The sequence below is a fragment of the Dromiciops gliroides genome, chromosome 3, assembly GCF_019393635.1.
Source record: "Dromiciops gliroides isolate mDroGli1 chromosome 3, mDroGli1.pri, whole genome shotgun sequence".
In the NCBI taxonomy this organism is placed as follows: Eukaryota; Metazoa; Chordata; class Mammalia; order Microbiotheria; family Microbiotheriidae; genus Dromiciops; species Dromiciops gliroides.
Genome location: NC_057863.1, coordinates 121,994,631 through 122,020,283, shown reverse-complemented (window position 1 = coordinate 122,020,283; position 25,653 = coordinate 121,994,631). Strand labels below are relative to the sequence as shown.

Below are 25,653 nucleotides of genomic sequence, written 5' to 3'. Positions count from 1 at the left end.
GTTAAACTAAAGGCTGGCTCTTCTCTGTATATATAATTTTCTTTGGTAATCTTATCAGCACTCATGGATTCAAACATCATCTCTACACAGATGACTCCCAAATCCATATATTCAGCCCTAATTTCTCTCCTGACCTTCAGTCTGGCATTACCAACTGCCTACTTAATACGAACAAGGATGTCCCAAAGAAATCTCAAACTAAACATGCCGGTGTTATGTCATTTGCCATATTACCTCTCAAATTCATCCCAACTCTAAAGTTCCTTAGTTCTATTAATAGCCCCTCCATCCTTCTAGTCATTTAAATTCACAACCTTGAAGTCCTGCTTAACTTACCTCTTTCTCTCAACCTCCCATCCAATTATTTGCCAGTTAGTTGTGGAGGGTCCTCCTTCCACAACATTGTATTCATTCCCTTCATTCTACTCACACAGCTTCAATTATAGTTGAGGCTCTTTTCACCTCTCATTTGAATTATTTTTACAATAGCTGGCTGACTGGTACCCTTGCCTCCACTCTCTCCTTTCTTCAGCTTATCTTTTAGATAACAACCAAATTTGTATTTCTAAAACACAGATAAGATCATGCAGCCTCCTACTCAAAAATTTTTAATGGACTGATACTATACCCGGGATAAGTAAAACCTTCTCAGAATGGCACTGAAAGCTCTTTAGAATTTGTCATCTTTCTATCTGATATAGGGAAAACCGATAGGAGAAAGCACGTGGGTCCTTAGGATTCCTCTGTAAAGAATTACACTCTCGCACAAGACCTAATCAGGAATAAGAGAACAGGTTTATTGGGGTACAAGAGAAACCGGCCGGGAGGAAGGTTTTGCCAGAACAAAACGCTTCCCCCCAACTGACTTGTGGGGTGCCATTTTATAGGGTTTAGATGGGGGGTGGGTAAGAGTCTCTTATTGGGTGAGGGGCTAGTGGTCTTCCCGCGTTGCGCTGTGGTAGGAAGAATCCCTTGTGAGAGATCTGGTGGTGGGTGTCAACTTTGTCCTGATGGGTCTAAGCAGTCTGCTGATGGGCGGTTCCAGGTGGTCTTCTCCTGGATTACCTCATCCAGATGCTTAGGAGGACTGGAATGTGGGGTGATGGTCCTGGAGCATGCTCAGTTCAATCTGTGCCGCTTATCTCCATTAGGTGGGTGTGTGTGTCCTTGATTGTGTTCAAGGAGAGGCCTACTTGATTTCAAGGGAAAACCCCTGAGGTTTCAAGGAAAAGGTTCCTTGAACCCCCCAGAGAATTGTTGGGGTGACCGGGGCCCATAATCCTCCCATGACATTTCCTTCCAGAAATAATTCAAATTATAACCTTTCTTGTATTCTCTGTTCCAATTAAAATGGTCTACTGGCTGTTACTTGTGCGTGACATTGTATCTTCCACTTCAGTGCTTCTGTTCAAGTGGATTTTATGTCTCTCTTCACCATCACCTTATAGAATTCATGGACTCCTTCAATGCATTGTCCAAGTGCCGCCTCCTGTTAAGAGTCTTTTCCTGACCGTGCCAGTTGGTAGTATTCTCTCCTTATTCAAGCTTCACTGGTTTTTATTATTTTTTGTAAAAAAAATCTCTTAATTTTTACGATAATCCCTATTCCTTGGTTGGTTAACTTACTAACCATAGCTATGAAAGGTCCTTCTTATTTCTTGCCTAATTTTTGAATGATATAATTTTGTATATTTAGATTGGATAGTCATCTAAAGCAGATAAATGATGCAAGATACTGGCATATACCTTTTTTTTGTTGTTTTGCTTAGTTTGTTTTGCAAAATGGAATATCTATTTTTATAGCAATTCTTGTTGAATTGAGGGCTTTCCCCAAAGAGTTTGTGTTCTTGTGGTTATCCAACACTGTTTTAAAGATCTGATTGCTTCTGAGTCTTGTATGGTTAAGCTATTCCACTGATCTACTTTTCTACTTTTTAACCAAGCTAGTTTGATGATTATGAGACAGCTAGATGGTACAATGGATAAAACACTGGGTCTGGAGTAAAGAAGACCTGAGTTCAAATCCAGTACCAGTCACTTACTAGTGATCCTAGGTAAGTCACTTAACCCCATCTTAATTTCCTCAACCTTAAAATGGGGATAGTAATAGCACCTACCTCCCAGACTTGTTGTGAGAACTGAATGAGATATCAATGTCTGGCACACAGTAAGTGCTTAATAAATGTTTGTTTCCTTCCCATTACTGCTTTGTAATAGTCTGAGATATGGCAATGATATGCCTCCTTCAGACCTACTTTTTCTCTCATTTCAAACTGGGATTCTATCTTGTCTAGGACAGGACATAATGGATTTGTTTCCTGGTGATTGTGTCCAACAAGCAGTATTTACCATTACCTGAAGGGTTTTGTCTCTGTCAAACTGAGACCTGTGAAAGGCCATAGGTCTCCCACTGCAAGGGGGGCCATCTCCAGTTGTCCTGATAACATATCTTGCTACTGGACCCAGATGGCTCCCAAGGAGAGAGTGAGGCCAGTGGCTTTGCACAGCCTTCCCTCATTTAAATCCAGTTCATTGCAAGTCATGACATGGGTCATGGTCCTCTTTTAGAATGAAAGATAAACATCAACCCTTACCTGCATCAGGTAAATTCTTCTAGCTTTACATCTATGATTCTATGTCCTACAAATACCTTGTGCTTATGCTCTGCATTCACTCCATTCTGCTTATCTAGTTTCTTTTAGCTTAAGACCCACTCCCTCTGTGATGATATCAGGCCTCTGATTGCCTCTCCTGACCAACCTGAATTTACTCAATATAGCATTCCGTCATATAGTCTTGTACCGTTCTCAGTTGCTTTGTGAGTGCTCAACGTTGTAATGTCCAGTTACTAAACTATAACATGAGTAGGCACTAAAAATATTAATTGGTTGATTTATTTTGTGATGACTTATTAAAAAAAATGAATAAATATGTTGATAGAATTTAGATCCCCAGTCTACATGACCTGATGAAAAGACTATGCTGAAGTCTCTCTCTCTGTATTGAACTTGCCAGTGCTTAGAATTTAGTAGAGGAAGTTCTTTCCTGTTCCTAAATTTTGAATCTTATTATTTTGCTTTAGAGGATGGTTTAGAGATTTAGGTGGGTTTCTTTTAAAAAGACAAATGTTTAAGGTAGAAGAACAAAAAGGAATTCAAGTATAACTCCTACTTCATGGCAGAACTAAAGAAGTATAGACAATTCAAATTCAACTGTCAACTTCCTTAACCTTCACAAGGCAAATAATAGAAAACTAAGTTCTTTTCCTAAGAAAAAATTCTATTAGAGGGAAATTAACTTTTACAGAGGACATTTTGTTACATAAAAACTAGTTGCACATTTTGGAGAGCAATTTGGAACTATGCATACCCTTTGACCCAGTAACACCACTACTAGGTCTATATCCAAAGAGATCATAAAAAAGGGAAAAGGACCCACATGCACAAAAACATTTAAAGCAGCTATTTTTGTGGCAACAAAGATTTGGAAATTGAGGGGATGCCTGTCAATTTGGGACACCTGAACAAGTTGTGGCCTATAAATGTAATGGAACAGTATTGTGCTCTAAGAAACGATAAGCAGGCAGAGGTCAGAAAACCCTGGAAAGTTCCATGAACTGATGCTGAGTGAAGTGAGCAGAACCAGGAGAATATTGTACACAGTAACAGCAACATTGTGTGATGATCTACTGTGACAGATTTAACTCTTCTCAGCAATACAATGATCAGACACAATTCCAAAATACTCATGATGGAAAACGTTTTCCATGTCCAGAAACAGAACCATGAAATTTGAATACAAATTGAAGCAGACTATTTTTGGTTTTTTGTTTCTTTCATTTCTGCTTTCTTGTGGTTTTTCTCTTTTGTTCTGATTCTTCTCTCATAACATCTCTAATGTGGAAATAGATTTAACATGGTTGTAATGTATAACCTCTATCAGACTTTTTGGTGGCTTCAGGAAGAAGAAGCAAAGGGAGGGAGGGAGAAAAATTTGATACTCAAAATCTTACAAAAATGAATATTGAAAACCACATTTACATGTAATTGGAAAAAATAAAATAAAATAATATTAAAAACTGGTTGCAAATATCTAAACAAAGAATCATATCTACATATCTTCTGTTGGGATGTGGGAATACAGGAGCTTTGATAGATGATGCATATCTTTGTAATATATTCACTGTAATGTGATTTTGTCCATACATCAAGAAAACTGCAGTTTCACCTGAAAACTGGCAAACAGAGTGATTATTTTACTCTAGTTTTATTAAACAGAAATGACAAGGGATATCTGACAAATTTTCCCAAGATTTATCCTTTGGCTTAATCAGCAGTACTTGACTCTAGTCAAATATCATTCCTTTTGACTCCATTAGTGGCATTCATTATTTATAATTATAAGGTATTAATGTATTACAATATGGTTTTGCCAATAAGAATGTGGTAAACCTCTGTTTATCTTTAATTGTCAAAAGTATTACTGGTAGCAGAGGTTTTGCTTTATCTCTAGTTCCTCTTAATGGTGCTAGCACTCTAAACTGAGAGTTGGACTTGAAGTCCCTCTTACAGTATCAGGCAATTAGTCTGAATTAATATATAGTTGTCAGCTCTATAAATCTTGTGAGGCAGTGGATAGAGTGCTGGCCCTGGGGTCAAAATGACCTGAGTTCAAGTCTCACCTGACACTTAGTGGCTGTGTGACCCTGGGCAATTCGCTTAACCCCAATTGCCTTAAACACCTAGGGCCATCTCGAGTTGTCCTGAAATATATCTTGCCACTGGATCCAGATGGCTCTGGAGGAAAGAGTAAGACTGGTGCCTTTGCACAGCCCTCCCTCACTTAAATCCAATTCAGTGCAAGTCATGACAGTACACCAAAGTCATGGTCCTCTTCGAGAATGAAGAACAAGCAACAACGCTTGCTAGAAAAATTGTGTTTTTCCTTTCTTAGTTTACCATTAAAACAAGAGCACATGTGCTCGAGAGATTCTAGTCTCAGTTGCCAATAAGGTATATTCTCCCTTTCCTGTCCTCCTGATGTCTACAGATTAAATAATGTTCTCTGGCTGATTAAGTGTATTTAAGTTAGATTTCTATAGGCTCTTCAACAAGTATAATTTTTCTAGTATATAATCAAGACTGAAGAAGAGCAAGATTTTTAAAAGACTGCTTAAAATCAAACCCAAAGTAATGTAATTATTTTCTCACTTACAGTAATAACTGAGAAGGGATAGTATCCTATTCTGGTAATCCAAGGATAAAAATGAAAACTAAATTACAGGCAAGGGAAAAAGAATAAATACTCATTTGAAGGTTACCTTTCTCAGTTGTTTTCTTCTCACTCCACTATAAGAGTTTCAATTGAACTTTCAAAGAATTACATAGAAAACAAAAACAAAGGGCTCAAAGCACATGAGAAATTTTACAATATAACCCTCCCTCTTGAAATTTCTACATATTCAAATCCTCCAAAATAAACAGAAAAGTTCACTCCAGGACTGTCATTTTATTGCTTGGGTTTCATCCTTTTAGGTATTGCAGGTTAAAAAGCATAACCAAAACATATAACTAGAAAATCTTGTTTGCTATTTTCAAAACAGTCATGACTGAAACAAAAACATTACTTCAGATTTTCAAGTTCAGTCAAGTCAAGTGGAGTTCATTTTATTTGAATTTATGTTAACTGTATAAGACTTAAATTTTTTACAACAGTGAAAGATGGAGAAAGGCGAATTTTACTAACAACCATATCTGTCTGGCATTTCTAACTCTTAAAAATGTGAGAAATCTGAATTTATTTTGTAAAGTGTTTTTATAAGTCATCCACATGGAAGATATTTTTCAACCAAGTAGGCAGAAAAACTAATTATGCTATTCCTTTGTGTGAAAATGGCATTCAATTATGTAAATTAAGAAAAGCCAATAAGATATGGATTCCCAATTCCGGTTTCCTGACTAGAGTATCCTCTAATTATCTCAAAGGTCTTACAGAATTCTTAAAACAAAACTAATTTGAACTCATTTTAATTTTTAAAATAACTGAATCCTCAACAGGACTATATATGAAAATGTTTACATGATTGCACATGTATAATCTATATAAATTGCTTACCAATTTGGGGTGGGCTGGGGAGAAGGGGAAAGAGAATTTGGAACTCAAAATTAAAAAAACAAGAATGTTAAAATTTTTTTACATATAATTGAGAAGGGGGCAGCTAGGTGGCACAGTGGATAAAGCACTGGCCCTGGATTCAGAAGGACCTGAGTTCAAATCCAGCCTCAAACACTTGACACTAGCTGTGTGACCCCAGGTAAGTCACTTAACCCCCAATGCCCTGCAATAAAAACAAACAAATACATAAACAAACAAACACATAATCGAGAAAAAATAAAATATTACTCAATTAAAAAAACCCTGTGAATCCTACATCATGTTTGGCAGGAAAGACATCCTAAAATCAAATAAATGAAAATAAAGAGTCACAAGTTTGGTAGTTAACTGATCCCCATAATAAAATATTTTAGTCAAACAACATGAAACAATATGTGGCTATTTAGGCAAATTATTCTTTGTAATCTCTTTGTAATTACAAGGTGACTAATACAATAAGCAAACTGAAAGAGGTAATGGTTTTGATGGAAAACAAAACACATTAGACACAACAACATGTTTCACTGAATATTATAAAGTATTTTTGTTAGCTGAATGTGAATGAAGTTCTATTACTAAAACTTCATAAGAGTTTATTTTGGGGGCAGCTAGGTGGCGCAGTGGATAGAGCACCGGCCCTGGATTCAGGAGTACCTGAGTTCAAATCCGGCCTCAGACACTTAACACTCACTTACTAGCTGTGTGACCCTGGGCAAGTCACTTAACCCCAATTGCCTCACTAAAAAAATAAAAAAATAAATTAAAAAAAAAAAAAGAGTTTATTTTGTAATGTATGTTGGTCACATTGTTCACTCAGATTGGGGAATATGTATAACAGCACTTAGCACAGTATCTGGCATGTAAATGCTTGTTGCTTTGATCATTAATATTTGAAAAGCCAAACTAAAAAAAAAAAAATCCCAGAAATTCAATGATTTACTGAAAAGTAAGTTTTACTAATGAGTTTGCCCTCATTTCTACCTACCTATTTCCACTAATATCCCCTTGCCTGCCTCCTTATCTTTATAGCAATTATGTTAGAAACAATATAATGTCGGTTCCTACTGAATTTGTTGTTTTATGTTGTACCAAGAGGAAAAAGAGAAACTTCTACAATTTTTTTAAAGTCATATGGAGCCTATATATTATATCCTCTGTAGGTCATCACTAATAATATAATTATCTTTGATTGAACTCGAAGTTAAATACCATGCTCTTTTTCACACACGCTACCATTAAACCAAATCTTTTCAATCTTGTACCTAATATATATTTTATCCCTCATAGGGACAAAATTTCATAAATTTCATCTTATTAAGATTTGAATCACAGATTTTCTTTAGAAAAATTGCCCCAAGCAGAGAATAACTGCTATTGCCTTGTTTACGGCTGGATATATCATGGGAATGGGCCTTCTCACTAGAAAGAGGAAGACCAGGAACTGTTAAACCTTAGAAATTCACTGTAAAGGCTAAAAACAAAGGCATCTCTATACTATGTTCCAAACACAGTTCTGTGTATACAGTAGGTACTTAATAAGACTTGTTGAATGAATGGATGTATTTTTGTACCTTAGCCCCTCCCATAACTCAAGTTTAGATGACCTGAGAAACTCTTCCTCAAAATAACTCTCTGGTTCATCATGAGAAGAATGCCTGGCATCAACTAGCAGAAAGATATTAATAGTATACCCATTAGGCACTTGTTCAAGGCACATAGATAACAGTGATAGGATCTTTAGAAATATTTGGACAGTTGGATTGTAGGGAAGACGGACTTAGTTCTGATCCCCTAAATCTTGATTCTAAGCATTAAGAAAGATGGGCCTTTCTAGAAATTTCTTTAAAATTTTTTTAAACTTGAAATTTGAAGATAAAGGGATAGACAGATATATTTTACTTGGTAAAGTTCTCCTTCTGTAGTGACAAAGGTTCTTCTGGATTGCAGCCAGAGATTGAATTTGAGAACAGAGACTTCTCCATTCAAACCTCAATCTTTAATATTTCATATATTACATACCACAGAGATTAAGAAAGTCTATTAAAATCAAACTATAATAATGCTACTGCCTAGCCATCACTATGTTCAGAAACACATGCATATGTTAAAAATAACAAAGGAACATAAGTCATCCTCAGCATGTTGTCTCTAGGGAAACTCATATGTACCAAATTGGATTTTAGAACCTTATGTATCTTCAACAAATAGAATTAGCTATTTTTACTATAGATCCAATTTTCTAGACCTTCTATACTCAAGCCAGATTTTTCTGTTCCTTATCAAACTCTTCAAAACTAACAAGAAAAGTGAACCTTATCTGTACTCATGTCACTTCCCATGTCAATGAGTGTACTACCTGGAATACCTTTAGGCATTTATTCATACTGCTTGTTTGTCCTAAAGGCCACAACTTCAAATTTTCCTCCAAATAAGGTTAAACTAAGTCAGAATTTGTTCTAGCTTAGTCTGTAATGCTTTTTATACACCTTAAATCTATCCTAAAGACAAAGAGGTTTAAATAACCAGCAAGCATTTATTGAGTGAGTAGTATGTGCCAAATGCCCTGCTAGGCATTTACAGAAGAGGAAAACATGGTCTCTGCCTTCAAAGATCTTAAAAGCTAACACTAACAGGGTATATAATTAAAGGCTAAATTATATGATACAAATGATAAGTGCCGTAGAATTTCAAAACAGAGTAAGATTAATAAAGTATGGATTAGTCAGAAAAGGCTTCAACAACCTGAAACCCCTTGAAAGAGGGGTGGGATTTGGGTAGGGAGAAGAGAGGCAGGAGGGTATATAGGTTTTTAGGGAAGGCAATGAGGAGATCTAACTGATCAGCATAAAAGGTATATGCTGGGGAGAAGTAAGAAATAAAGTTCACTTGGAAAAATAAAGCCATAATATTGAGTAATTATTTGCTTATCATGTAAAAATAAGGCCGTGAAAGATGAAATAATAGTATAAGAGAAAGCTAATAAAAATGTTTGACCAAGTGAATAAAAAGATTGAAGAACTAATAATCATTCATTCATTCATTCATTCATTCAGGGGGGCAATGAGGGTTAAGTGACTTGCCCAGGGTCACACAGCTAGTAAGTGTCAAGTGTCTGAGGCCAGATTTGAACTCAGGTCCTCCTGAATCCAGGGCCAGTGCTTTATCCACTGTGCCACCTAGCTGCCCTGTGAAGAACTATTCAGAAAGATTAGCATGGTAGTAGTAGTCAGTCAGTAGGAATACCTGGGTAATAGAATTATGAGTTTTTATTAGAGTGTTTTAAAATGTGGCACACAGGTTAACTATGATTTTTGGTGGGCCTCACCAAACTTTTTACCATTTCCTCAGTATCTGTGTGTTAGCTGTCAATAATGGTAGGTGTGTGAAAAAAACACATACATCAATTAATCAGAAAACTTTCATGAAGCACCTATTAGGTGTCAGGCACCGTGCTACGTGCTGGGCTAACAAAGGAAAACACCAGTCCTTCCCCTTAAGGAACTCACAGTCTAATGGGGAAGGTAACATGCAAACAATATGTACAAATAAACTATATACAGGATAAACTGGAAATAATTGACAAAGAGAAAGCACTTGAATTAAGAGGGATTGGGAAAGGCTTCCTGTAGAACGTGGGATTTTAGCTGGGATTTGAAAGAAGCTAGGAAAGCCAAGAGGCAGAAATGAGGAGGGAGAGCCATCCAGCCATGGGAGACCATCAAAGACAATTCCTAGTGTGGTAAAATAATGGAATTTGGCAGACGCCCAGGGGTCCAACTTGATTGATCTAGTCGTGTTTGAATTGGGTGTGAATGAGAAACTACTAAGTACTCACTTAAGACAACTAGATTTTTAGCCACCTAGTTTAAACTTGGCCAACCTGGAGAAGGAGTGTCCTCAGAGGCTGTGGACTGCATCATCAACAGAGAACCAGTCTCAACCACACTACTTGAAGGACCTCTCCTTTGGGGGAGGAAGAAAAAGGTAGAAAAGGGGACCCCAACAGGAAGTAGCAGATAAATAAAACCTGATTTGTTTGTGGAAAAGAGGCTGTTAGTCTCCTTTCTTATTGGCCTGGGAGAAATAACTAAAAAAGGCGGTTTGGAGGGGAGGAAGCTTTGGACCCAGAGGTCCCTCATTATTTTCTGAACCCCAATATTATGGCGAGCCGCCCAATTAACTCTCCCCATATTAAATTTGGCTCCTACACCAGAATCAAAAGATGGAGCGGATTGTTTGAGGAAGAGCAAGTTCAGTGTCACTAGATAGAAGGGTATGTAGGGAAATGTAAGGTTGGAAAGGTGAGGAGAGTAAGGGCAGTGGGTCTAGGAAGGATTTTATATTTGATTCTGGAGGTGACAGGGAGCCACTGGAATTTTCTGAGAGGGGGTGGTGGTGGAGACATGGTCAGACCTGTGCTTTAGGAGAAAGGCTGTGGCAGATAAATAGAGGATAGACAGGAGTGGGGAGAGCCTACTGACAAGCAGACCAACCAGCAGGCTATTGCAGCAGTCCAGGCTTAAGGAGACAGGAAGCCTACACCAGGGTATGCACAAACTGCTCTCCAGAATGATTGGATCAGCTCACAGCTCCACCAACAGGGCTAATGCCTTCTTTTGTAGAGGGCACTCCACAGAACATGATGTCCCTATGCCTGGTACCCTCTGGTCTCTTCCTGTCACCCCACCCCCTGCCTTCTGCCTCAGTTTGTGTGTTGGGTTCCTCCATTAGACCGCAAGTTCCTTAATGACATAGACTGTCTTTTTATTAACTGTACCCCCAGCAGTTAGCACAGTGCCTGGCACATAGCAGGCACTTAATAAATGTTGATTGGATTGAGGGAGATATGGGCATGTTTGTAAGCAGCAAGGGAGCACCCATGAGAAAGGGAAAGATGGAGAATAAGTGAGAGGGGGCAATCTGTTGGGGGACTCAGGATGGGACAGGATCACTTGTACAGGTAGAGGGGTTTGCCTTGGCAAGAAAAAGGGGCACCTCTTCATGTGAGATAGGGATAAAGGAAAGACAGTGGCAGAAGGCACCCGAGCGACATCAGATGAAGAAGATAGACTCTGTAAATGGCCTCAGATTTTTTTCAGTATACTATGAAGCAAAGTTCTCAGCTGAGAGGGTAGAGGGAAGGAGAGTCGTGAAACACTTGGGGAGGGAAGAGCCAATGTGGTGAGTGGGATAGTGAATTAATGAGGGAGGTGTAGAGGGCTGGCCTAGCAGCAATGCAGGCTCATTTGAGGTTATGTAACATACATGTGTAGTGGAGTCAGTCAAATTGGTTATGTGATTTTCTCCACCTCTGTTCAGCGCGTATGGGAATGGAAATGAAGGCAGACGATGGTGGGAGTCACCCAAAGCTGAGGCTGGGCAGGGTAAAATCTGTGATATGAGAAGGGGAAAATGGACTCAAGAGAAGAGGGCAATGTAGAGTTTAACTGGTTCACCAAAGGAGAAGGATGAGGAAAAGAAAAGAGTGTGGCTAGTGAAAAGGTGACAGCCTGGTAGAAAACAGAAAATGGCAACAGTATGGATAACAAGAACTGCATTTTAACTTGAAATTCTATTGCTTATGAAAGCAGGAGTAATTCATGTGGAAATTTGCCAGAAATACATTCATATGGCTTTATTATCCCTGGTAGTGATCCCAAGGAAAAACCTAAAGGAGATAACTGCTTTTTGAAATACTGCTTACTATCCATTATTGTTGTTGTTGGCTAAACTATTGATTATCATCCCTTATAGTAATGTATAAAAAAACTAAAATGTATAGTTTTCTTAGTGTATTTTCTTAGCGATTTTAAATGTATGCATATCATCAATAAATTCAACAAGTTATAAATAAATGCTATTACCATTTAACTTGCTTGTCTGAATAAATAAAACTAATATGCATTGAATTTACCTTTGTTGTAGCCTTCTTTTAGCTGTTGTAGGAACATTAGCACCATAACCATAGGAGAAAAGAACTCGTTCTGCCTCCTCCTCATTTTCGACTACAAAATGGTAAAAAATACGCTAATTAGTACATTAGTTTACATAATAATGTTGTATATAATATGGAAATATAGAAAATGTGAAAAGTAGTCATGTATATTCACCATATATAAATGGGGACTTCTTTTTGATAGTATGTACATGTTAGAATACATTAGGTTTAGTTTTTAAATGCTCTAAGTGATATCACTGAGATAGTATGTCACAGTTAGATCCTAGTTCAGTTATTTTTATGATGGCAAAGATTTTAATTGCAATTTATGTGGTAAAAAAGCATGATGAGATATGATGATCATTTCATCATGGCCCTTTCATATAAGAAAAGTATTTTAAATTAGAGATATTCACCATTTCTTCAGGAAAAGAGCATTATCTGAACATATGTTTACAAAATTATAAATTTACAAAGGGGATTGATATAGAAATAGAACGTACAGCCCTAAATTTCTATTAGCAGCAATATTTAAAACATAACATAAACAAATCCATTTATCTCTCAGCTTTGTTATTCCTGTTAAATGAAGCATATATGCTCTGACCAAAAGATTTATGAATGAAAGCAATATTAAAAATAATTTGTTATGTTGAGTCTTACAAATAAAAATGCTTAACAAAAGTATGTATAAAACTAAGGGTTGGTTACCCCATCAAATCAATATTTCTGATATATATTTATGAAGAATTTACAAAGTCCGTCAACTACCTCAAACTTTAAAAATGAAATCTATTCTCAAAATTGTTTTAGAGTGTGACTCTGGGAAAGTCACTTAACCCTCATTGCCCAGCAATAATTAAAAAAAAAATTGTTTTAGAAAAATGTCTGTACATTAATGCTAACAAATTAAGGTAGATGTTAATGTGTTAATACTACTATCATTTTACCAAGAATATAGATATCTAAACGACTAATCTCAAAAAATATCCAAATAAGGTCATAGGAAAATGCCCAGAGCAGCAAAACTCACAGAAGAATGTGCTGAAATCATCTTCTAACCAAGAATGGCTTGGAAGGTCAGAAGGAGGGAGCTGCTGTGCTGATACAGGAGTCGGGCCCAACCCCACAGTCACCCTGACACAGATCCAGTCTCAGGAAGTCCTCACCAGAGAAGGAGACCCCCAGAGCCTCTGAATCAGCTGAAGCACCAGTGTCATCTGCAACTAAGCTCACAGTCTGGTGAGTGGGCTGACCCCTGGGCAGGGGAGAGACTACAGGGGTCTATGCTGGTGCTAAGGCAGAACTTGGATTTTATACCCCTACTGAGAACCAGGTGGTCGGCTCAAGTAGAAGTGACCCAGGTGGGGGAGGGGCACAGGCTCGTTGGAGTTAACAACCACAACACATAAAGCTGGTTGATTGGCAAGTTGGTCTGGGGTCATCTAGGACCAGGGAATGGGCCAGGCAAGTGAAGAACCTGATTCTCCTTAAATCATACCACCTGGGAAGTCTTAAGCTTGGGATACTGGAGCCTGGAAACAGTATCCCACTTTAAGGAGCTAAAAGTCTAGTAAAAGAAAGGCAAGATGAGCAGACAGAGAAAGGTGAGGACCATAGAAAGTTTCTTCAGTAACAAGGAAGACCAAGGGGCACCCTCAGAGGAAGATGTCAACATCAGGGCCCCTATATCTAAAGCTTCCAAGAAAAATACGAATTGGTCTCAGGCCATAGAGGTGCTCAAAAAGGACTTTGAAGAAAAAATTAGAGAGGTAGAGGAAAAAATGGAAAGAGAAATGAGGGTGAATGAATTAAAAAATAGAGGGCAATGTGAAATATCTTCTGGGAAAAACTGCTGACCTGGAAAATAGGTCCAGGAAAGATAATTTGAAAATTATTGGTCTACCTGAAAACCATGATCAAGGAAAAAGCTTAGACACTATCTTACAAGATATTCTCAAGGAAAATTGCCCTGATATTCTAGAAGCAGAAGCTAAAATAAAAATCGAAAGAATCCACCAATCACCTCCAGAAAGAGATCCCCAAAAGAAAACTCCTAGGAATATTATAGCCAAATTCCAGAGCTCTCAGGTCAAGAAGAAAATACTGCAAGCTGCCAAAAAGAAAGAATTCAAGTACTATGGAGCCCCAGTCAGGATAGCACAAGATCTAGCAGCTTCTACATTAAAGGACCAGAGGGCATGGAATATGATATTCCAAAGGGCAAAGGAAATGGGATTACAACCAAGAATCACCTACCCAGCAAAACTCAGCATTATCTTTCAGCAGAAAAAATGGGACTTTAATGAAAAAGAAGACTTTCAGATATTTGTGATGAAAAGACCTGAACTGAATGGCAAATTTGACTTTCAAATACAAGACCCTAGAGAACCATAAAAAAAAAAAATTGGAGCTGGGGGGACATAACTGGGGTCATACAGTGGGCGACTGTCAGGTTTTGGCTGGGATCCCCCTGGGTCCAGGGGTGATGATTTGTCCACTGTGTCACATAGCTAGATGATAACATCTTTAGGGTTAAATTGAGGGGTGAAGGGAATTCACTGGGGGAGGGGGAAGGGCAGAAGCAAAATCCTACATGAAAGTAACAGGAAAAGGCTTATGGAGTGGGGGAAGAGATGGGAGAGGAGCAGGGCAGTAAATGAATTTTACACTCAGCAGAAAAGGCTCAAAGACCTTAAACTCATCAGAGCTGCCTCAAGGAGGGACTAATAGACACACCCAACTAGGTGGAGTAATCTATTTAATCTGGGCAGTAAATGAGCCTAATACTCATCAGAATTGGCTCAAAGACCTCAATCTCATTAGAATTGGCTCAAGGAGGGAATAATGCACACACTCAATTGGGTGGAGTAATCTCTCTAACCCTGCAGGAAAATAGGAGGGGAAAGGGATAAAGAGAGAGGGGCAAAAGGAGGAAGGGCAGAGTGGGGGAGGGGACAGACAGAAGCAAATCCCTTTTGAAGAGGGATAGGATGAAAGAAGATGGATAATAGAATAAATATCATGGGGAAGGGAATAGGGTGGAAGGGAAACAGTTAACAATAGTAATCATGAAAAAGAGAAAAGGGGGGAAAATTGTACAAAAAAAATATTTAAATGACTAATCTCTCACTGAGCACTGTTACAAATACAAAGAAGACTCAGAACTTAACTAGTACTAAACTGAAGGTTTGGCATTCAATCCATGTTAGGAAGGCTAAAGTACTAGAATCATAGAATCTAAGAGGCCATCTAACTCGATTTGCATGTGAATTTATAGCCCTCCCACAACACTGACAATTGGTCACAGCTTCCTCCTGAAGATCTTGGTGATAGGGAAACCCATTAGTCTTATCAGGGAGTTCATTCTTTTTTTTTAAAAAAGATTGGGAATAAAAAAAGTTTCCCATAACATAGTGTAATAAAAAAGATGATTGCACATGAAACTGCAAATCTATTTTGTACAGCTATTCCTTTTAAATATATAATAAAGTTATCATGTAAATTTCCCCCCTTTTTTCCTTCTGTCTTCTTCCCACCCACCCTAGAGATGGTTAAGACACAAATAGGTGTGTGTGTGTGTGTGTGTGTGTATGTATGTGTATATATATATATATATATATATATATATATATATATATTTGTATACACACACACACACATATATCTTCTTTTACACCATCACTCAAATGTTTTGCCTCTGACTTCCTCCTCCCTCAGTCTATCCTCCCTTCTTTCACCCCTCCCTCCTTATCCCTTTCCCCTCTTACTTTCTGGCAGGGTTAGATAGATTACTCCACCCAATTGGGTGTGTATGTTATTCCCTCCTTGAGCCAACTCTGATGAGGTTAGGGTCTTTGAGCTAATTCTGTTGAGTGTAAGGTTCATTCACTTCCCCACTCCTTCCCCATCTCTCTCCCCACTCCATATGCCCTTTCCTCAATTTTATCCTAAAGATGTCATCATGGGGCAGCTAGGCGACACAATAGACAAAGCACCCTCTCTTGACCCAGAAGAACCTGAGCCCAAATCTGGCCTCAGACACAAGACACTCACCAATCCCGACTGCCCCCACCCCCATAAAAAAAGATACAGAAAATAAATGCTTTACAGATATCATTCCTTCATAATCAATTCCCACCTGTGCAAGCTGTCTAAATTTCTTCCTATCATCTGCCCTAATACTCAGAAAGTTCTTATGATTTAGACATATCATCTTCTCATGTAGGAATATAAACAGTTTAACCTTTTAACATCTCTCATGATTTCTTTTTCCTGTTTCCCTTTTTATTTTTCTCTAGGGTCTTGCACTCGAAAGTAAAAATTTCTATTCAGCTAGTCTTTTTATCACAAAAAACCTGAAAGTCCTCTTTTTCATTGAAGTCCCATTTTTTCCCTTGAAAGATTATATTCAGTTTTTTCTGGGTAGGTGATTTTTGGTTGTAGTCCCAATTCCTTTGCCCTCCAGAATATCATATTACATGCCCTCCAATACTTTAATGTAGAAGCTGCTAGATCTTGTGCCATCCTGACCATGGCTCCATAGTATTTGAATTGCTTCTTTCTGGCTGCTTGTAATATTTTCTTCTTGACCTGGGAGCTCTGGAATTTGGCTATAATATTACTGGAAGTTTTCCTGGGATCTCTAACCCTAGACTCCCCTCGCTTTTTCAGTGCCAGGGAGACCTAAGCTCCTGGTTACAGTTATTTTCTCTGGGAGCAACAGAAAGCCAGGTAGTCTCAGTCCTTTAGAAGCAAAAGCCTGCGAGAAGCCACAAGCCCACAGCACCAGCACTCCAGTGCTCTCCACAGTCATTTCCAGGATGGACATCCCTTTAACACCAGCAAAGTCAGTGTTGTGGCAAACAACCTTGTAGCACCAGTGAGGAATAACTGAACATTGGTGCCAGCACTCCACTAAGCCTGAGGAGAAAGAGTGCAGTGTCCAGCTGGGGCCAGAGACTTAGGCTGGTGAACTATGAAATGTCCTGTGGGTAGTGGGGGACAGGGAAGGATGAGACACTGTGAATCCATCCCCAAAAGAAAACACAATCAGAGGGGAGTGAGTCAGGGGAAAGACAGACTAAAGATCTCAGAAAGAAGAAAACTCAAAGACTGTGAAGATAAGCAGATAAATCAACTAGGAAACATTTACAATGGAAGGAAATATGGTCTCCAGATCTAGTAAATTAGTTCAGACATACATTAAAAAATACTGTAAAATAAGGGAAAATGATCATCCAATAGCTGATAGAGGACCTTGTGGAACATGAAAAGATCACAGAACCATCACTTAGTGATTCAAAACAGAAATGAGAATTGTGATACTGGGACTACATTACAACGTGGGAGGCTACATGAAAGGAAGGAGAGGGGAGGGGAAAAGGGGGATAGAGAGGAGATATGTATGATACAAGAGGAAGGTGACCTCTGTGCATTCAGAGAAAAGTCTAGAGAGGAGTAGGTGAGAAGGAAGAGGAAAGATTTAATAAGGAGGGAATGAAAGGAGGAAGGCCTTTTCTTTTATTACTCTGGTGGTAGGCTGGGGTTCCACTGATGAATGCTCCTAAGGGTGATAAGAAATGATCTGTGAAGGGAGATGAGGACTTTCACTGAGTGTGACCTAGGGGATTTGATGCTTTTATTCTAGTTGTCCTACAGTGGAAGGAGTATGGAGGGGAGGACGTTAGAAGCCCTGGGGGAGTGAAGGAACATGAAATCAAGGAAGAGATTTTGAGGCAAATATAACAAAAATACACCAGCAGAATATATAGATCAATGGGATGCATAACCAGGGATGTGGTAGGAGAGGAACTCTATCATGGGATGTCTCCTTTGTTACCTACAGGAATTAACATTTTTCTAGGGGTAAGGCACAATGGAAAAGGAGAATCCATGTGGCAAGCTCTAAAAGGTAGGGGCAGAAACTGCTGCCTAGAGGTGAGAACCTAGAATGAATACTTTGGAAGATTTGATTACATGAGGCATACAGAGAAAACAGAGAGACCAGATAATTATAGTGGTCATGAAACAGAGACTGAGGGTCTACAGTAGACAGAAAAATAGGATAGATAATATAGTAAGAGACATCCTTTTTGGAAAGGATCACAAAAAATGAATTAAAAGAACCTAATGAACAAGACTACTTGAAGGGGAAGAAAAGAAAGGGGAACCTACTAGACTAAGAAGAAAAAAAAAGGGGTGTGTGTGTGAATTAGATAAAAAGCATGAGAGAAAAAGGAACTAATGTGCAAAATCTCAAAGGGAAAGGAGTAACAAATGAGAGATAGGGATGATTAGGGGAAGAGAGCCAGTGGGAATAGGGGCACCTTAAAAAATTAAAGTAACTGGGGCGGCTAGGTGGCGCAGTGGATAAAGCACCAACCCTGGATTCAGGAGGACCTGAGTTAAAATCCGGCCTCAGACACTTAACATTTACTAGCTGTGTGACCTTGGGCAAGTCACTTAACCCTCACTGCCCTGCCCCCCCCAATTAGAGTAACTGAAGGAACATAAATACTATATTTACATCACAAAAGTGGGGAAAACCCCATAACTTAAAAAAAAAGCAGTATCAGAGTAGAGACAAATGGAAGAAAATATAAACCTTAATCTCATAAATTTAAATGTGAATGGATTAAACAATCCAATTAAATGAAAAATAACATTGGATAAGAAAACAAAACCCTACATTCTGTTGCTTATAAGAAACACATTTAAAAACCAAAGTCATACACAAAATAAAACTGAAGGGATAGGAAAAAACTACAATATATAAAATGAATATCAAAAAGCAGGAATTACAACCAAGCTACCTGGAAAAGCAAAAACATTGAAAAAAAGGGGATAATCAACAAAACTCCATTATGCTGAAAAGAACCATAGACAACAAACCTATATCAGTAATAAATATACTCTCCAAATGCCTTAGCATCCAAATTACAAAGGAAACATCTGAGTAACAAGAAGACAATAGATAGTAATACAATAATCACAAATAACTTCAAAATCCTTCTATTGGTTTTGGGTAAGTCTAACTGAAAGATTAAAAAAAAAAAGGAGAATATGGAATTGAACAAATTTCAGGAGAAACTAGAGTTAAAAGACTATGGCATCTTTTTAATGGGACATTAAAGGAATGTGTATATTTCTCAGTATAACATAGAACTTTTTACCAAAAATGACCATGCAAGGAAGAGAGATATTGCATAGAAAGGCAAAAAGGTAGAAATAGTTAATACATCTTTTATAGACCATACTAAAATAAAAATAGAAATTGCTTCAGGGACAACAAACAAAAGATAGAGATATAGAAACAGACTCAAATGGAGACTTAACAATGAAATCTTAAATAATAAGGGGATTAAAGAACAAATGATACAAATAATAACTAATTTTTTTTTAACAGGGCAATGGGGGTTAAGTGACTTGTCCAGGGTCACACAGCCAGTAAGTGTCAAGTGTCTGAGGCTGGATTTGAACTCAGGAACTCCTGAATCCAGGGCTGGTGCTTTATCCACTGTGCCACCCAGCTGCCCCCAATAATAACTATTTAAAGGAAAAAAATGAAACATACCAAAATTTCCAGGAAGTAGTTAAAGCGATCTTGAAAGGAAAAATCTGGGGACAGAATGCTTTATGTGAGGAGTGTCAAGGAGTCCAGTGTCATTAGATCAAAGAGTATGTGGATAGTACTATATAGATCTCTGGTGAAGAATGTATATAGATAAGCAAAGATGTCTACATTGGCAAAAGATATACATTTATTATGATTATGCATATTAAAAACAGCATTGAGATTTTATGAATATATAGATAGAAAAGAGACTACTCAGGTATGCAGAGCAAATAGTTTTTTAAAGAATATTTTCTTAAAGTTTATATTTTTATCTCCCTTTTCCCCCTCAGTATGACAATGTTAGCATTGATTTCTTGGCTTTATTTGGAGTATCTATAATACATTTATCTATTTGTTCAAATAAACATAAGGCAATTTAAACTGTGAAAAAATAAATAGCTGAATAAGCTATTAGAGTAAAAGGATGGGACTACTTCTATACAGTTTTTATTTCTGGCTTATCTTATACAACTGCTATTTGTTACATTAACTATATATTATATGCAATACTTTATTGCATATTTGCCCTGATGATTTTAAAGTGGACATCTGAAAAAATAGAAATAAAATAACTAGTTAAAAGGCAAAATGTTCTATGGAATTATAGAGAAGAGAAATATTAACAACATAATTACACTTAATTATGAAAAATACCAATTACACATTTGAAATGAGATTTGTTCAATTTTCCTATTAATTACTGAGGTTTTTTATTTTGCTGTGGTTGTTTAGACCTATGATTTCATCAATATAGGGAGTTACTGATATTGAAACTATGAACCAATGAAGACCGAAAATTCATCTGTAGCAGCTTTAGATAAATACCTTAAATGACAGGGCAAGCAATTTGACTAGAGTCACAAAGCTGCATCAGGGATAGGACTTAAACATACACACACATACACACACACACACACACAGAGCTGGATTTTTATCTACTATCCCACAGAACTTTCTCTGGATAACAATTCTCAGAAAATTTCAAACTCCAAACTCCTTTGTATTTTACATCTTTCTCCTTTGTTTTCTCATCCATAAATAAGATGCAGAAATGAAAATGTCAAAAGTATTTAGGAAGGGGGCAGCTAGGTGGCACAGTGGATAAAACACTGGCTCTGGATTCAGGCAGACCTGAGTTCAAATCCAGCCTCAGACAGTTGACACTTACTTGTAAACTGTGTGACCCTGAGCAAGTCACTTAACCCTCATTGCTCTGCCCCACCCCGCCTCCAAAAGTATTTAGGAAGCCTTTGTATTGTCTTATTCACAGTATTTTCCAAGTAGGGATATTTCCAAGGGGGACTTTGCATCATACCTGTCATTGGCCATGAGAGACCTTGCTACATATCTTCTTGAACGGGGGTGGGGTGTGGGGGGAGGAAGGGGGGAAGGGGGAGGTGGAAAGTTTTCATTCTCCTTTATTCTTTAGCTGCACTGATTCAATTTAAAGTTTTGCCCTGGCTGCACTGGCAGATAAAAAGTGCCACTATACTACTTCAAATTCAATGTAGAAAAGACTTTATGGAACATAAAGCCAGTTTGTTGAGTAGTGTATACTGTAAATGACACCAACAGCTGTACTGAAGGCAGGAATTACTAGGTAATGCAATTAGTAGCACTACTCTCAACACATCCACATTGGGTGTGTGTGCTATGAAGGCTGTTCATTTGAGCTGAATAAAGAGACATAGTGAAAACACAAAGAATTTTAAATTCTTTCAATAGAAAAACTTTTGTTAATGATTAAGTATTGAGAATCTTTTTCTGTTAGGTTTAACATTATTACAGTAACTTCTATTTAGATATCAGTTTACAGTACATAAAGTATTTCCCCCACTGCAACACTGGGGAGCATGTAGTAAGGTACCATTACCCCCACTTTTTGGCTGAGGTGTCTGAAGCTCATGAGAATAAGGGACTTGTCCATAAACACAGCTATTAAAGTGTCAGAGCTGGGTTGTGAATCTAGGCATTCTGATACCAAGAGTACCCTTCTCACTAAAAAATCTGCCTTCTCTATAAAAGTAAAAATAAGATACTTACAATCAAGGAGTTTAAAATCAAGCTAAGGGAGAAAAAAAAAGCTAACATGCATGAAACAACATTGAATAATAACAGAATAGAGCATATAATTAAATACTAAATAATGAGGTACAGAGGACAAATGTTGAAAAAATTCAGAAAAAGGTTGGCTTCTCCGTGCAAGGTTTCAAGGAGAAGGTTGGAGTTTATGTGGGCCCTGAAGGATTGGCAATATTTGGCCAAAGAAAAGGCACTAAAAGTGATGAGCACAGCAAAGAAGCAGAAATGAGTATTGGGAAATGAGAAGTTCAGCAAGAAAGAGTCATTAGAGGGGAAGAAATGACAAATAAGGCTAAAGAAGTTGGGTATAGGCAAAATAATGGGCCTTAAAATTCAGGCAGAGGGGGGTGCAGCTAGGTGGTGCAGTGGATAAAGCACTGGCCCTGGATTCAGGAGGACCTGAGTTCAAATTTGACCTCAGACACTTGACACTTACTAGCTGTGTGACCCTGGACAAGTCATGTAACCCTCATTGCCCTGCCCTCCCCCCACCCCCCCAAAAAAAATTCAGGCAGAGGGCTTGAGATTGGAAATAGTAAGAAAAAATAATGCTAATTAAGGTCTTTCACCAGTGGAGGAACATGAATATAGTGTTTAACAAAATGTGGTCTGGATGGATATCTGGTTAATATGGCAGCCTAAAAAGAGGTAGGTTTCTCAGCTCTCACAGACTTAGTAATCCATGAGAAACTTGAAATTCATATCATATCAAATAATGACTGAAAAATCCAAAGAAAAATCATATTGGCATAATTTGTTTTATTGTACTTTGCTTGACTATGCAACCATTTTCCAAACAGCATGTGCTCATGTCATGTTTCTGTGTCACATTTTTGTAATTCTTGTAATACCTCAATATTATATATGCTCTGGAGATCTATGATCAGTGATCTTTGATGTTATCATTATAATTATTTGGGGGTGCCACTAACCACACCCATATAAGACAGTGAACTTAATTGATAAATGTTGTTTGTGTTCTGACTGCTGCACTTACTGCTTGCTCCCCTTTCTTTCTCCATTTCCTTGGACTTCCCTATTCTCTGAGACACAATAATATTGAAATTAGGTCAAACCTACAATGGCCTCCAAATGTTCAAATGAAGGCAAGAAAACTAACAAATATCTATCAGTCATAACAATAAGGACACTAAAAAACGTCTAGCAAATACCTTAGCCAAGAAACAATTTATGATTTTTGTGCCTTACAGAAGGCTTATCGAAAGACTCAACTGAGCCAGGTCATCATGAAAGCATTTACAGAAAAAATTGGAAGGACAAAAAATTGATGAAACATGGAAATGATCTGTCAAGTCTTCTAGATTAAACTATTTTTTCTCCAACAAGGCCAGAGTAGGATTCTATCACAGTCTGTAATGTGCTATAGGAACAAAAAGAAATGACACCAAAGCAGACAAATATGGGAAGAGAAACTGGACCAGGCCAAGCATACTTAGAGAAGCATATGCTGGTGATGACAATACTGGGGCATTGAGGGATTAATTCTTAAGACATTTGAAAGAGGGAAAGACACCAAACACTTGGAAAAAAATATCACAGACATTATTATTTCCAAAAAAAGTGATCAAGAAAACATCAGCAATCAGTAACTTATATGTCTGCTCTTCAATGCCTATAAAATCTATGTGGAAATAATCTACATATGTAATGAGTGCAACTCTAATCAAGGCTTGTAAAGGGAACAACAGGAAGGCTTTTCCAGATGGTATCATATAGCAGACCACATCATTATAGCCACAGAACTGACCGAAAGGTATGTTGATTTTTTTTTTTTTTTTTGGTGAGGCAATTGGGGTTAAGTGACTTGCCTAGGGTCACACAGCTAGTAAGTGTTAAGTGTCTGAGGCTGGATTTGAACTCGGGTCCTCCTGAATCCAGGGCCGGTGCTCTATCCACTGAGCCACCTAGTTGCCCCGTAGGTACGTTGATTTTAAAGAAGCATATGTTTATGTGTCAAAATCATACAAGAGTCTTTGAAAGATGCAAGCACAAAGATAAATATTCAGTGAGCCTCTCATAAAAAGTGAGTACAGGAGGGTATATGTTCAAAGGATGGCCAGCAAAAAAGCTCAAATTGAGATGCCAGGAAGACAAATTCCTCACAAAGTGCAAGGTCTTCTGAATATACCTGTTTGCAGAGTTTGTAGTGATGACTGCATCAAAGCCCAGAACAATGCAGAGAATGAAGAATGCATATTGTCCAAGTTATGATAAATAGTTGGACGGCTACCCTATAGATATGGTCCGTTGGTCAGTATCATAAACATATACTTTGGATGGAAAATGGGCCCAGACTTGATTAGTAGGGGGACAGAAGGCTGAAATGAATTTGGTAAATTGTCCAGTGCCTTTAATGACACAAAGTATTTTCTGAAACAAAGGTCCATTTTAAACACATTTTTTTTGTAAAGCTAAAATAATCTCATTTATGAATAAGACTAGAAAACTAAAAGGAATCATAACTAGATGGAAGTTTGTAATTAGGAGTAATGGAGAGATGCATGGTAAGTCTGACTAGGCTACAGCATATTACTAATAAAGATCTGTACCAGAGAAATAGTGTAAAAATATTAGGAAAGCAATATGTAGTAGGTCAGTCAGTAAGGACTTATTAAGCATCTACTATATGCTAGGCACTGTTGCTTAGCACTAGAGACACAAAGAAAAGTAAAAGACAGTCCCTACCCTTAGGGAGTTTATAGTCTAATGGGAGAGACAACATACTACTAACAAATATGTACAAACAAGATATGTACAGTGTAACATAGGAGTAATCTCATAGGGAAGCATTAGCATTAGCATTAAAAGAGATGGGGAGGGGCAGCTAGGTGGTGAAGTGGATAGAGCACCGGCCCTGAATTCAAGAGGACCTGAATTCAAAATCTAACCTCAGTCACTTGACACTTACTAGCTGTGTGATCCCAGGCAAATCACTTAAGCCCCACCAAAAACCAACCAACCAACCAACCAAACAAAAAAAAAGAGGGATAGGGAATCTATCTAAAACTAAGAGCAACAAAAAAAGGAAAATATTAGATGTTGGAGGGGATGTGGGAAAGCTGGGACATTAATCCATTATTGGTGGAGTTGTGATCTGATCCAATTTTGGAGAGCAATTTGGAACTATACCCAAAGGTCTATAAAGCTGTACCTACCCTCTGATCCAGCAATACCACTGCTAGGTCTATATCCCAAAGACATCCAAAAAAGGGGAAAAGACCTATTTGTACAAAAATATTTATAGCAGCTCTTTTTGTGGTGGCTAAGAATTGGAAATCAAAGGCATGCCATCAATTGGGGAATGGTTAAACAAGCTGTGGTATTGATTGTAATGGAATACTATTGTGCTATAAGAAATGACAAGCAGGATGATTTCAGAAAGGCCTGGAAAGATGTGTATGAACTGATGTATAGTAAAGTGAGCAGAACCAGGAGAATGTTGTGCATGGTGACAGCAATATTGTTTGATGAAGAACTGTGAATGACTTAATTATTCTCATCATTCCCAAAGGGCTAATGATGAAGCATACTATCCATTTCCAAAGAAAGAACTGATATTGATTGAATAGAGACTTAAGCAAGCTATTTTTTCATTTTCTTTTATTTTTTAAAAATTCAAATCTTCTTCTATAAAATGACTATTATGGAAATTTTTTACATGATTGCACATGTAGAACCTGTATCTGATTGTTTACTGTCTCAGGGAAGGAGTAGGGGAGGGAGAAAGGGAGGGATAGAATTAGGAACTCAAAACTTTAAATAAAAATGTAAAAAAATGAAAAACAAAAACAAAGAAGAGATATAGGGAAAGGCTTTTTGTGAAAGGTGGGATTTGATGTGG

At 37.7% G+C, this 25,653-nt stretch overlaps 1 protein-coding gene across 1 annotated transcript in view; it reads right to left on the bottom strand.

The window, feature by feature from the left end:
• PIBF1 (progesterone immunomodulatory binding factor 1) overlaps window positions 1–25,653 on the bottom strand; it is a 276,844-nt gene that overhangs the window by 104,897 nt on the left and 146,294 nt on the right. Inside the window, 1 exon segment of the mRNA XM_043990666.1 lies at window positions 12,068–12,158. Within this exon segment, the coding sequence (XP_043846601.1) occupies window positions 12,068–12,158 (91 nt within the window).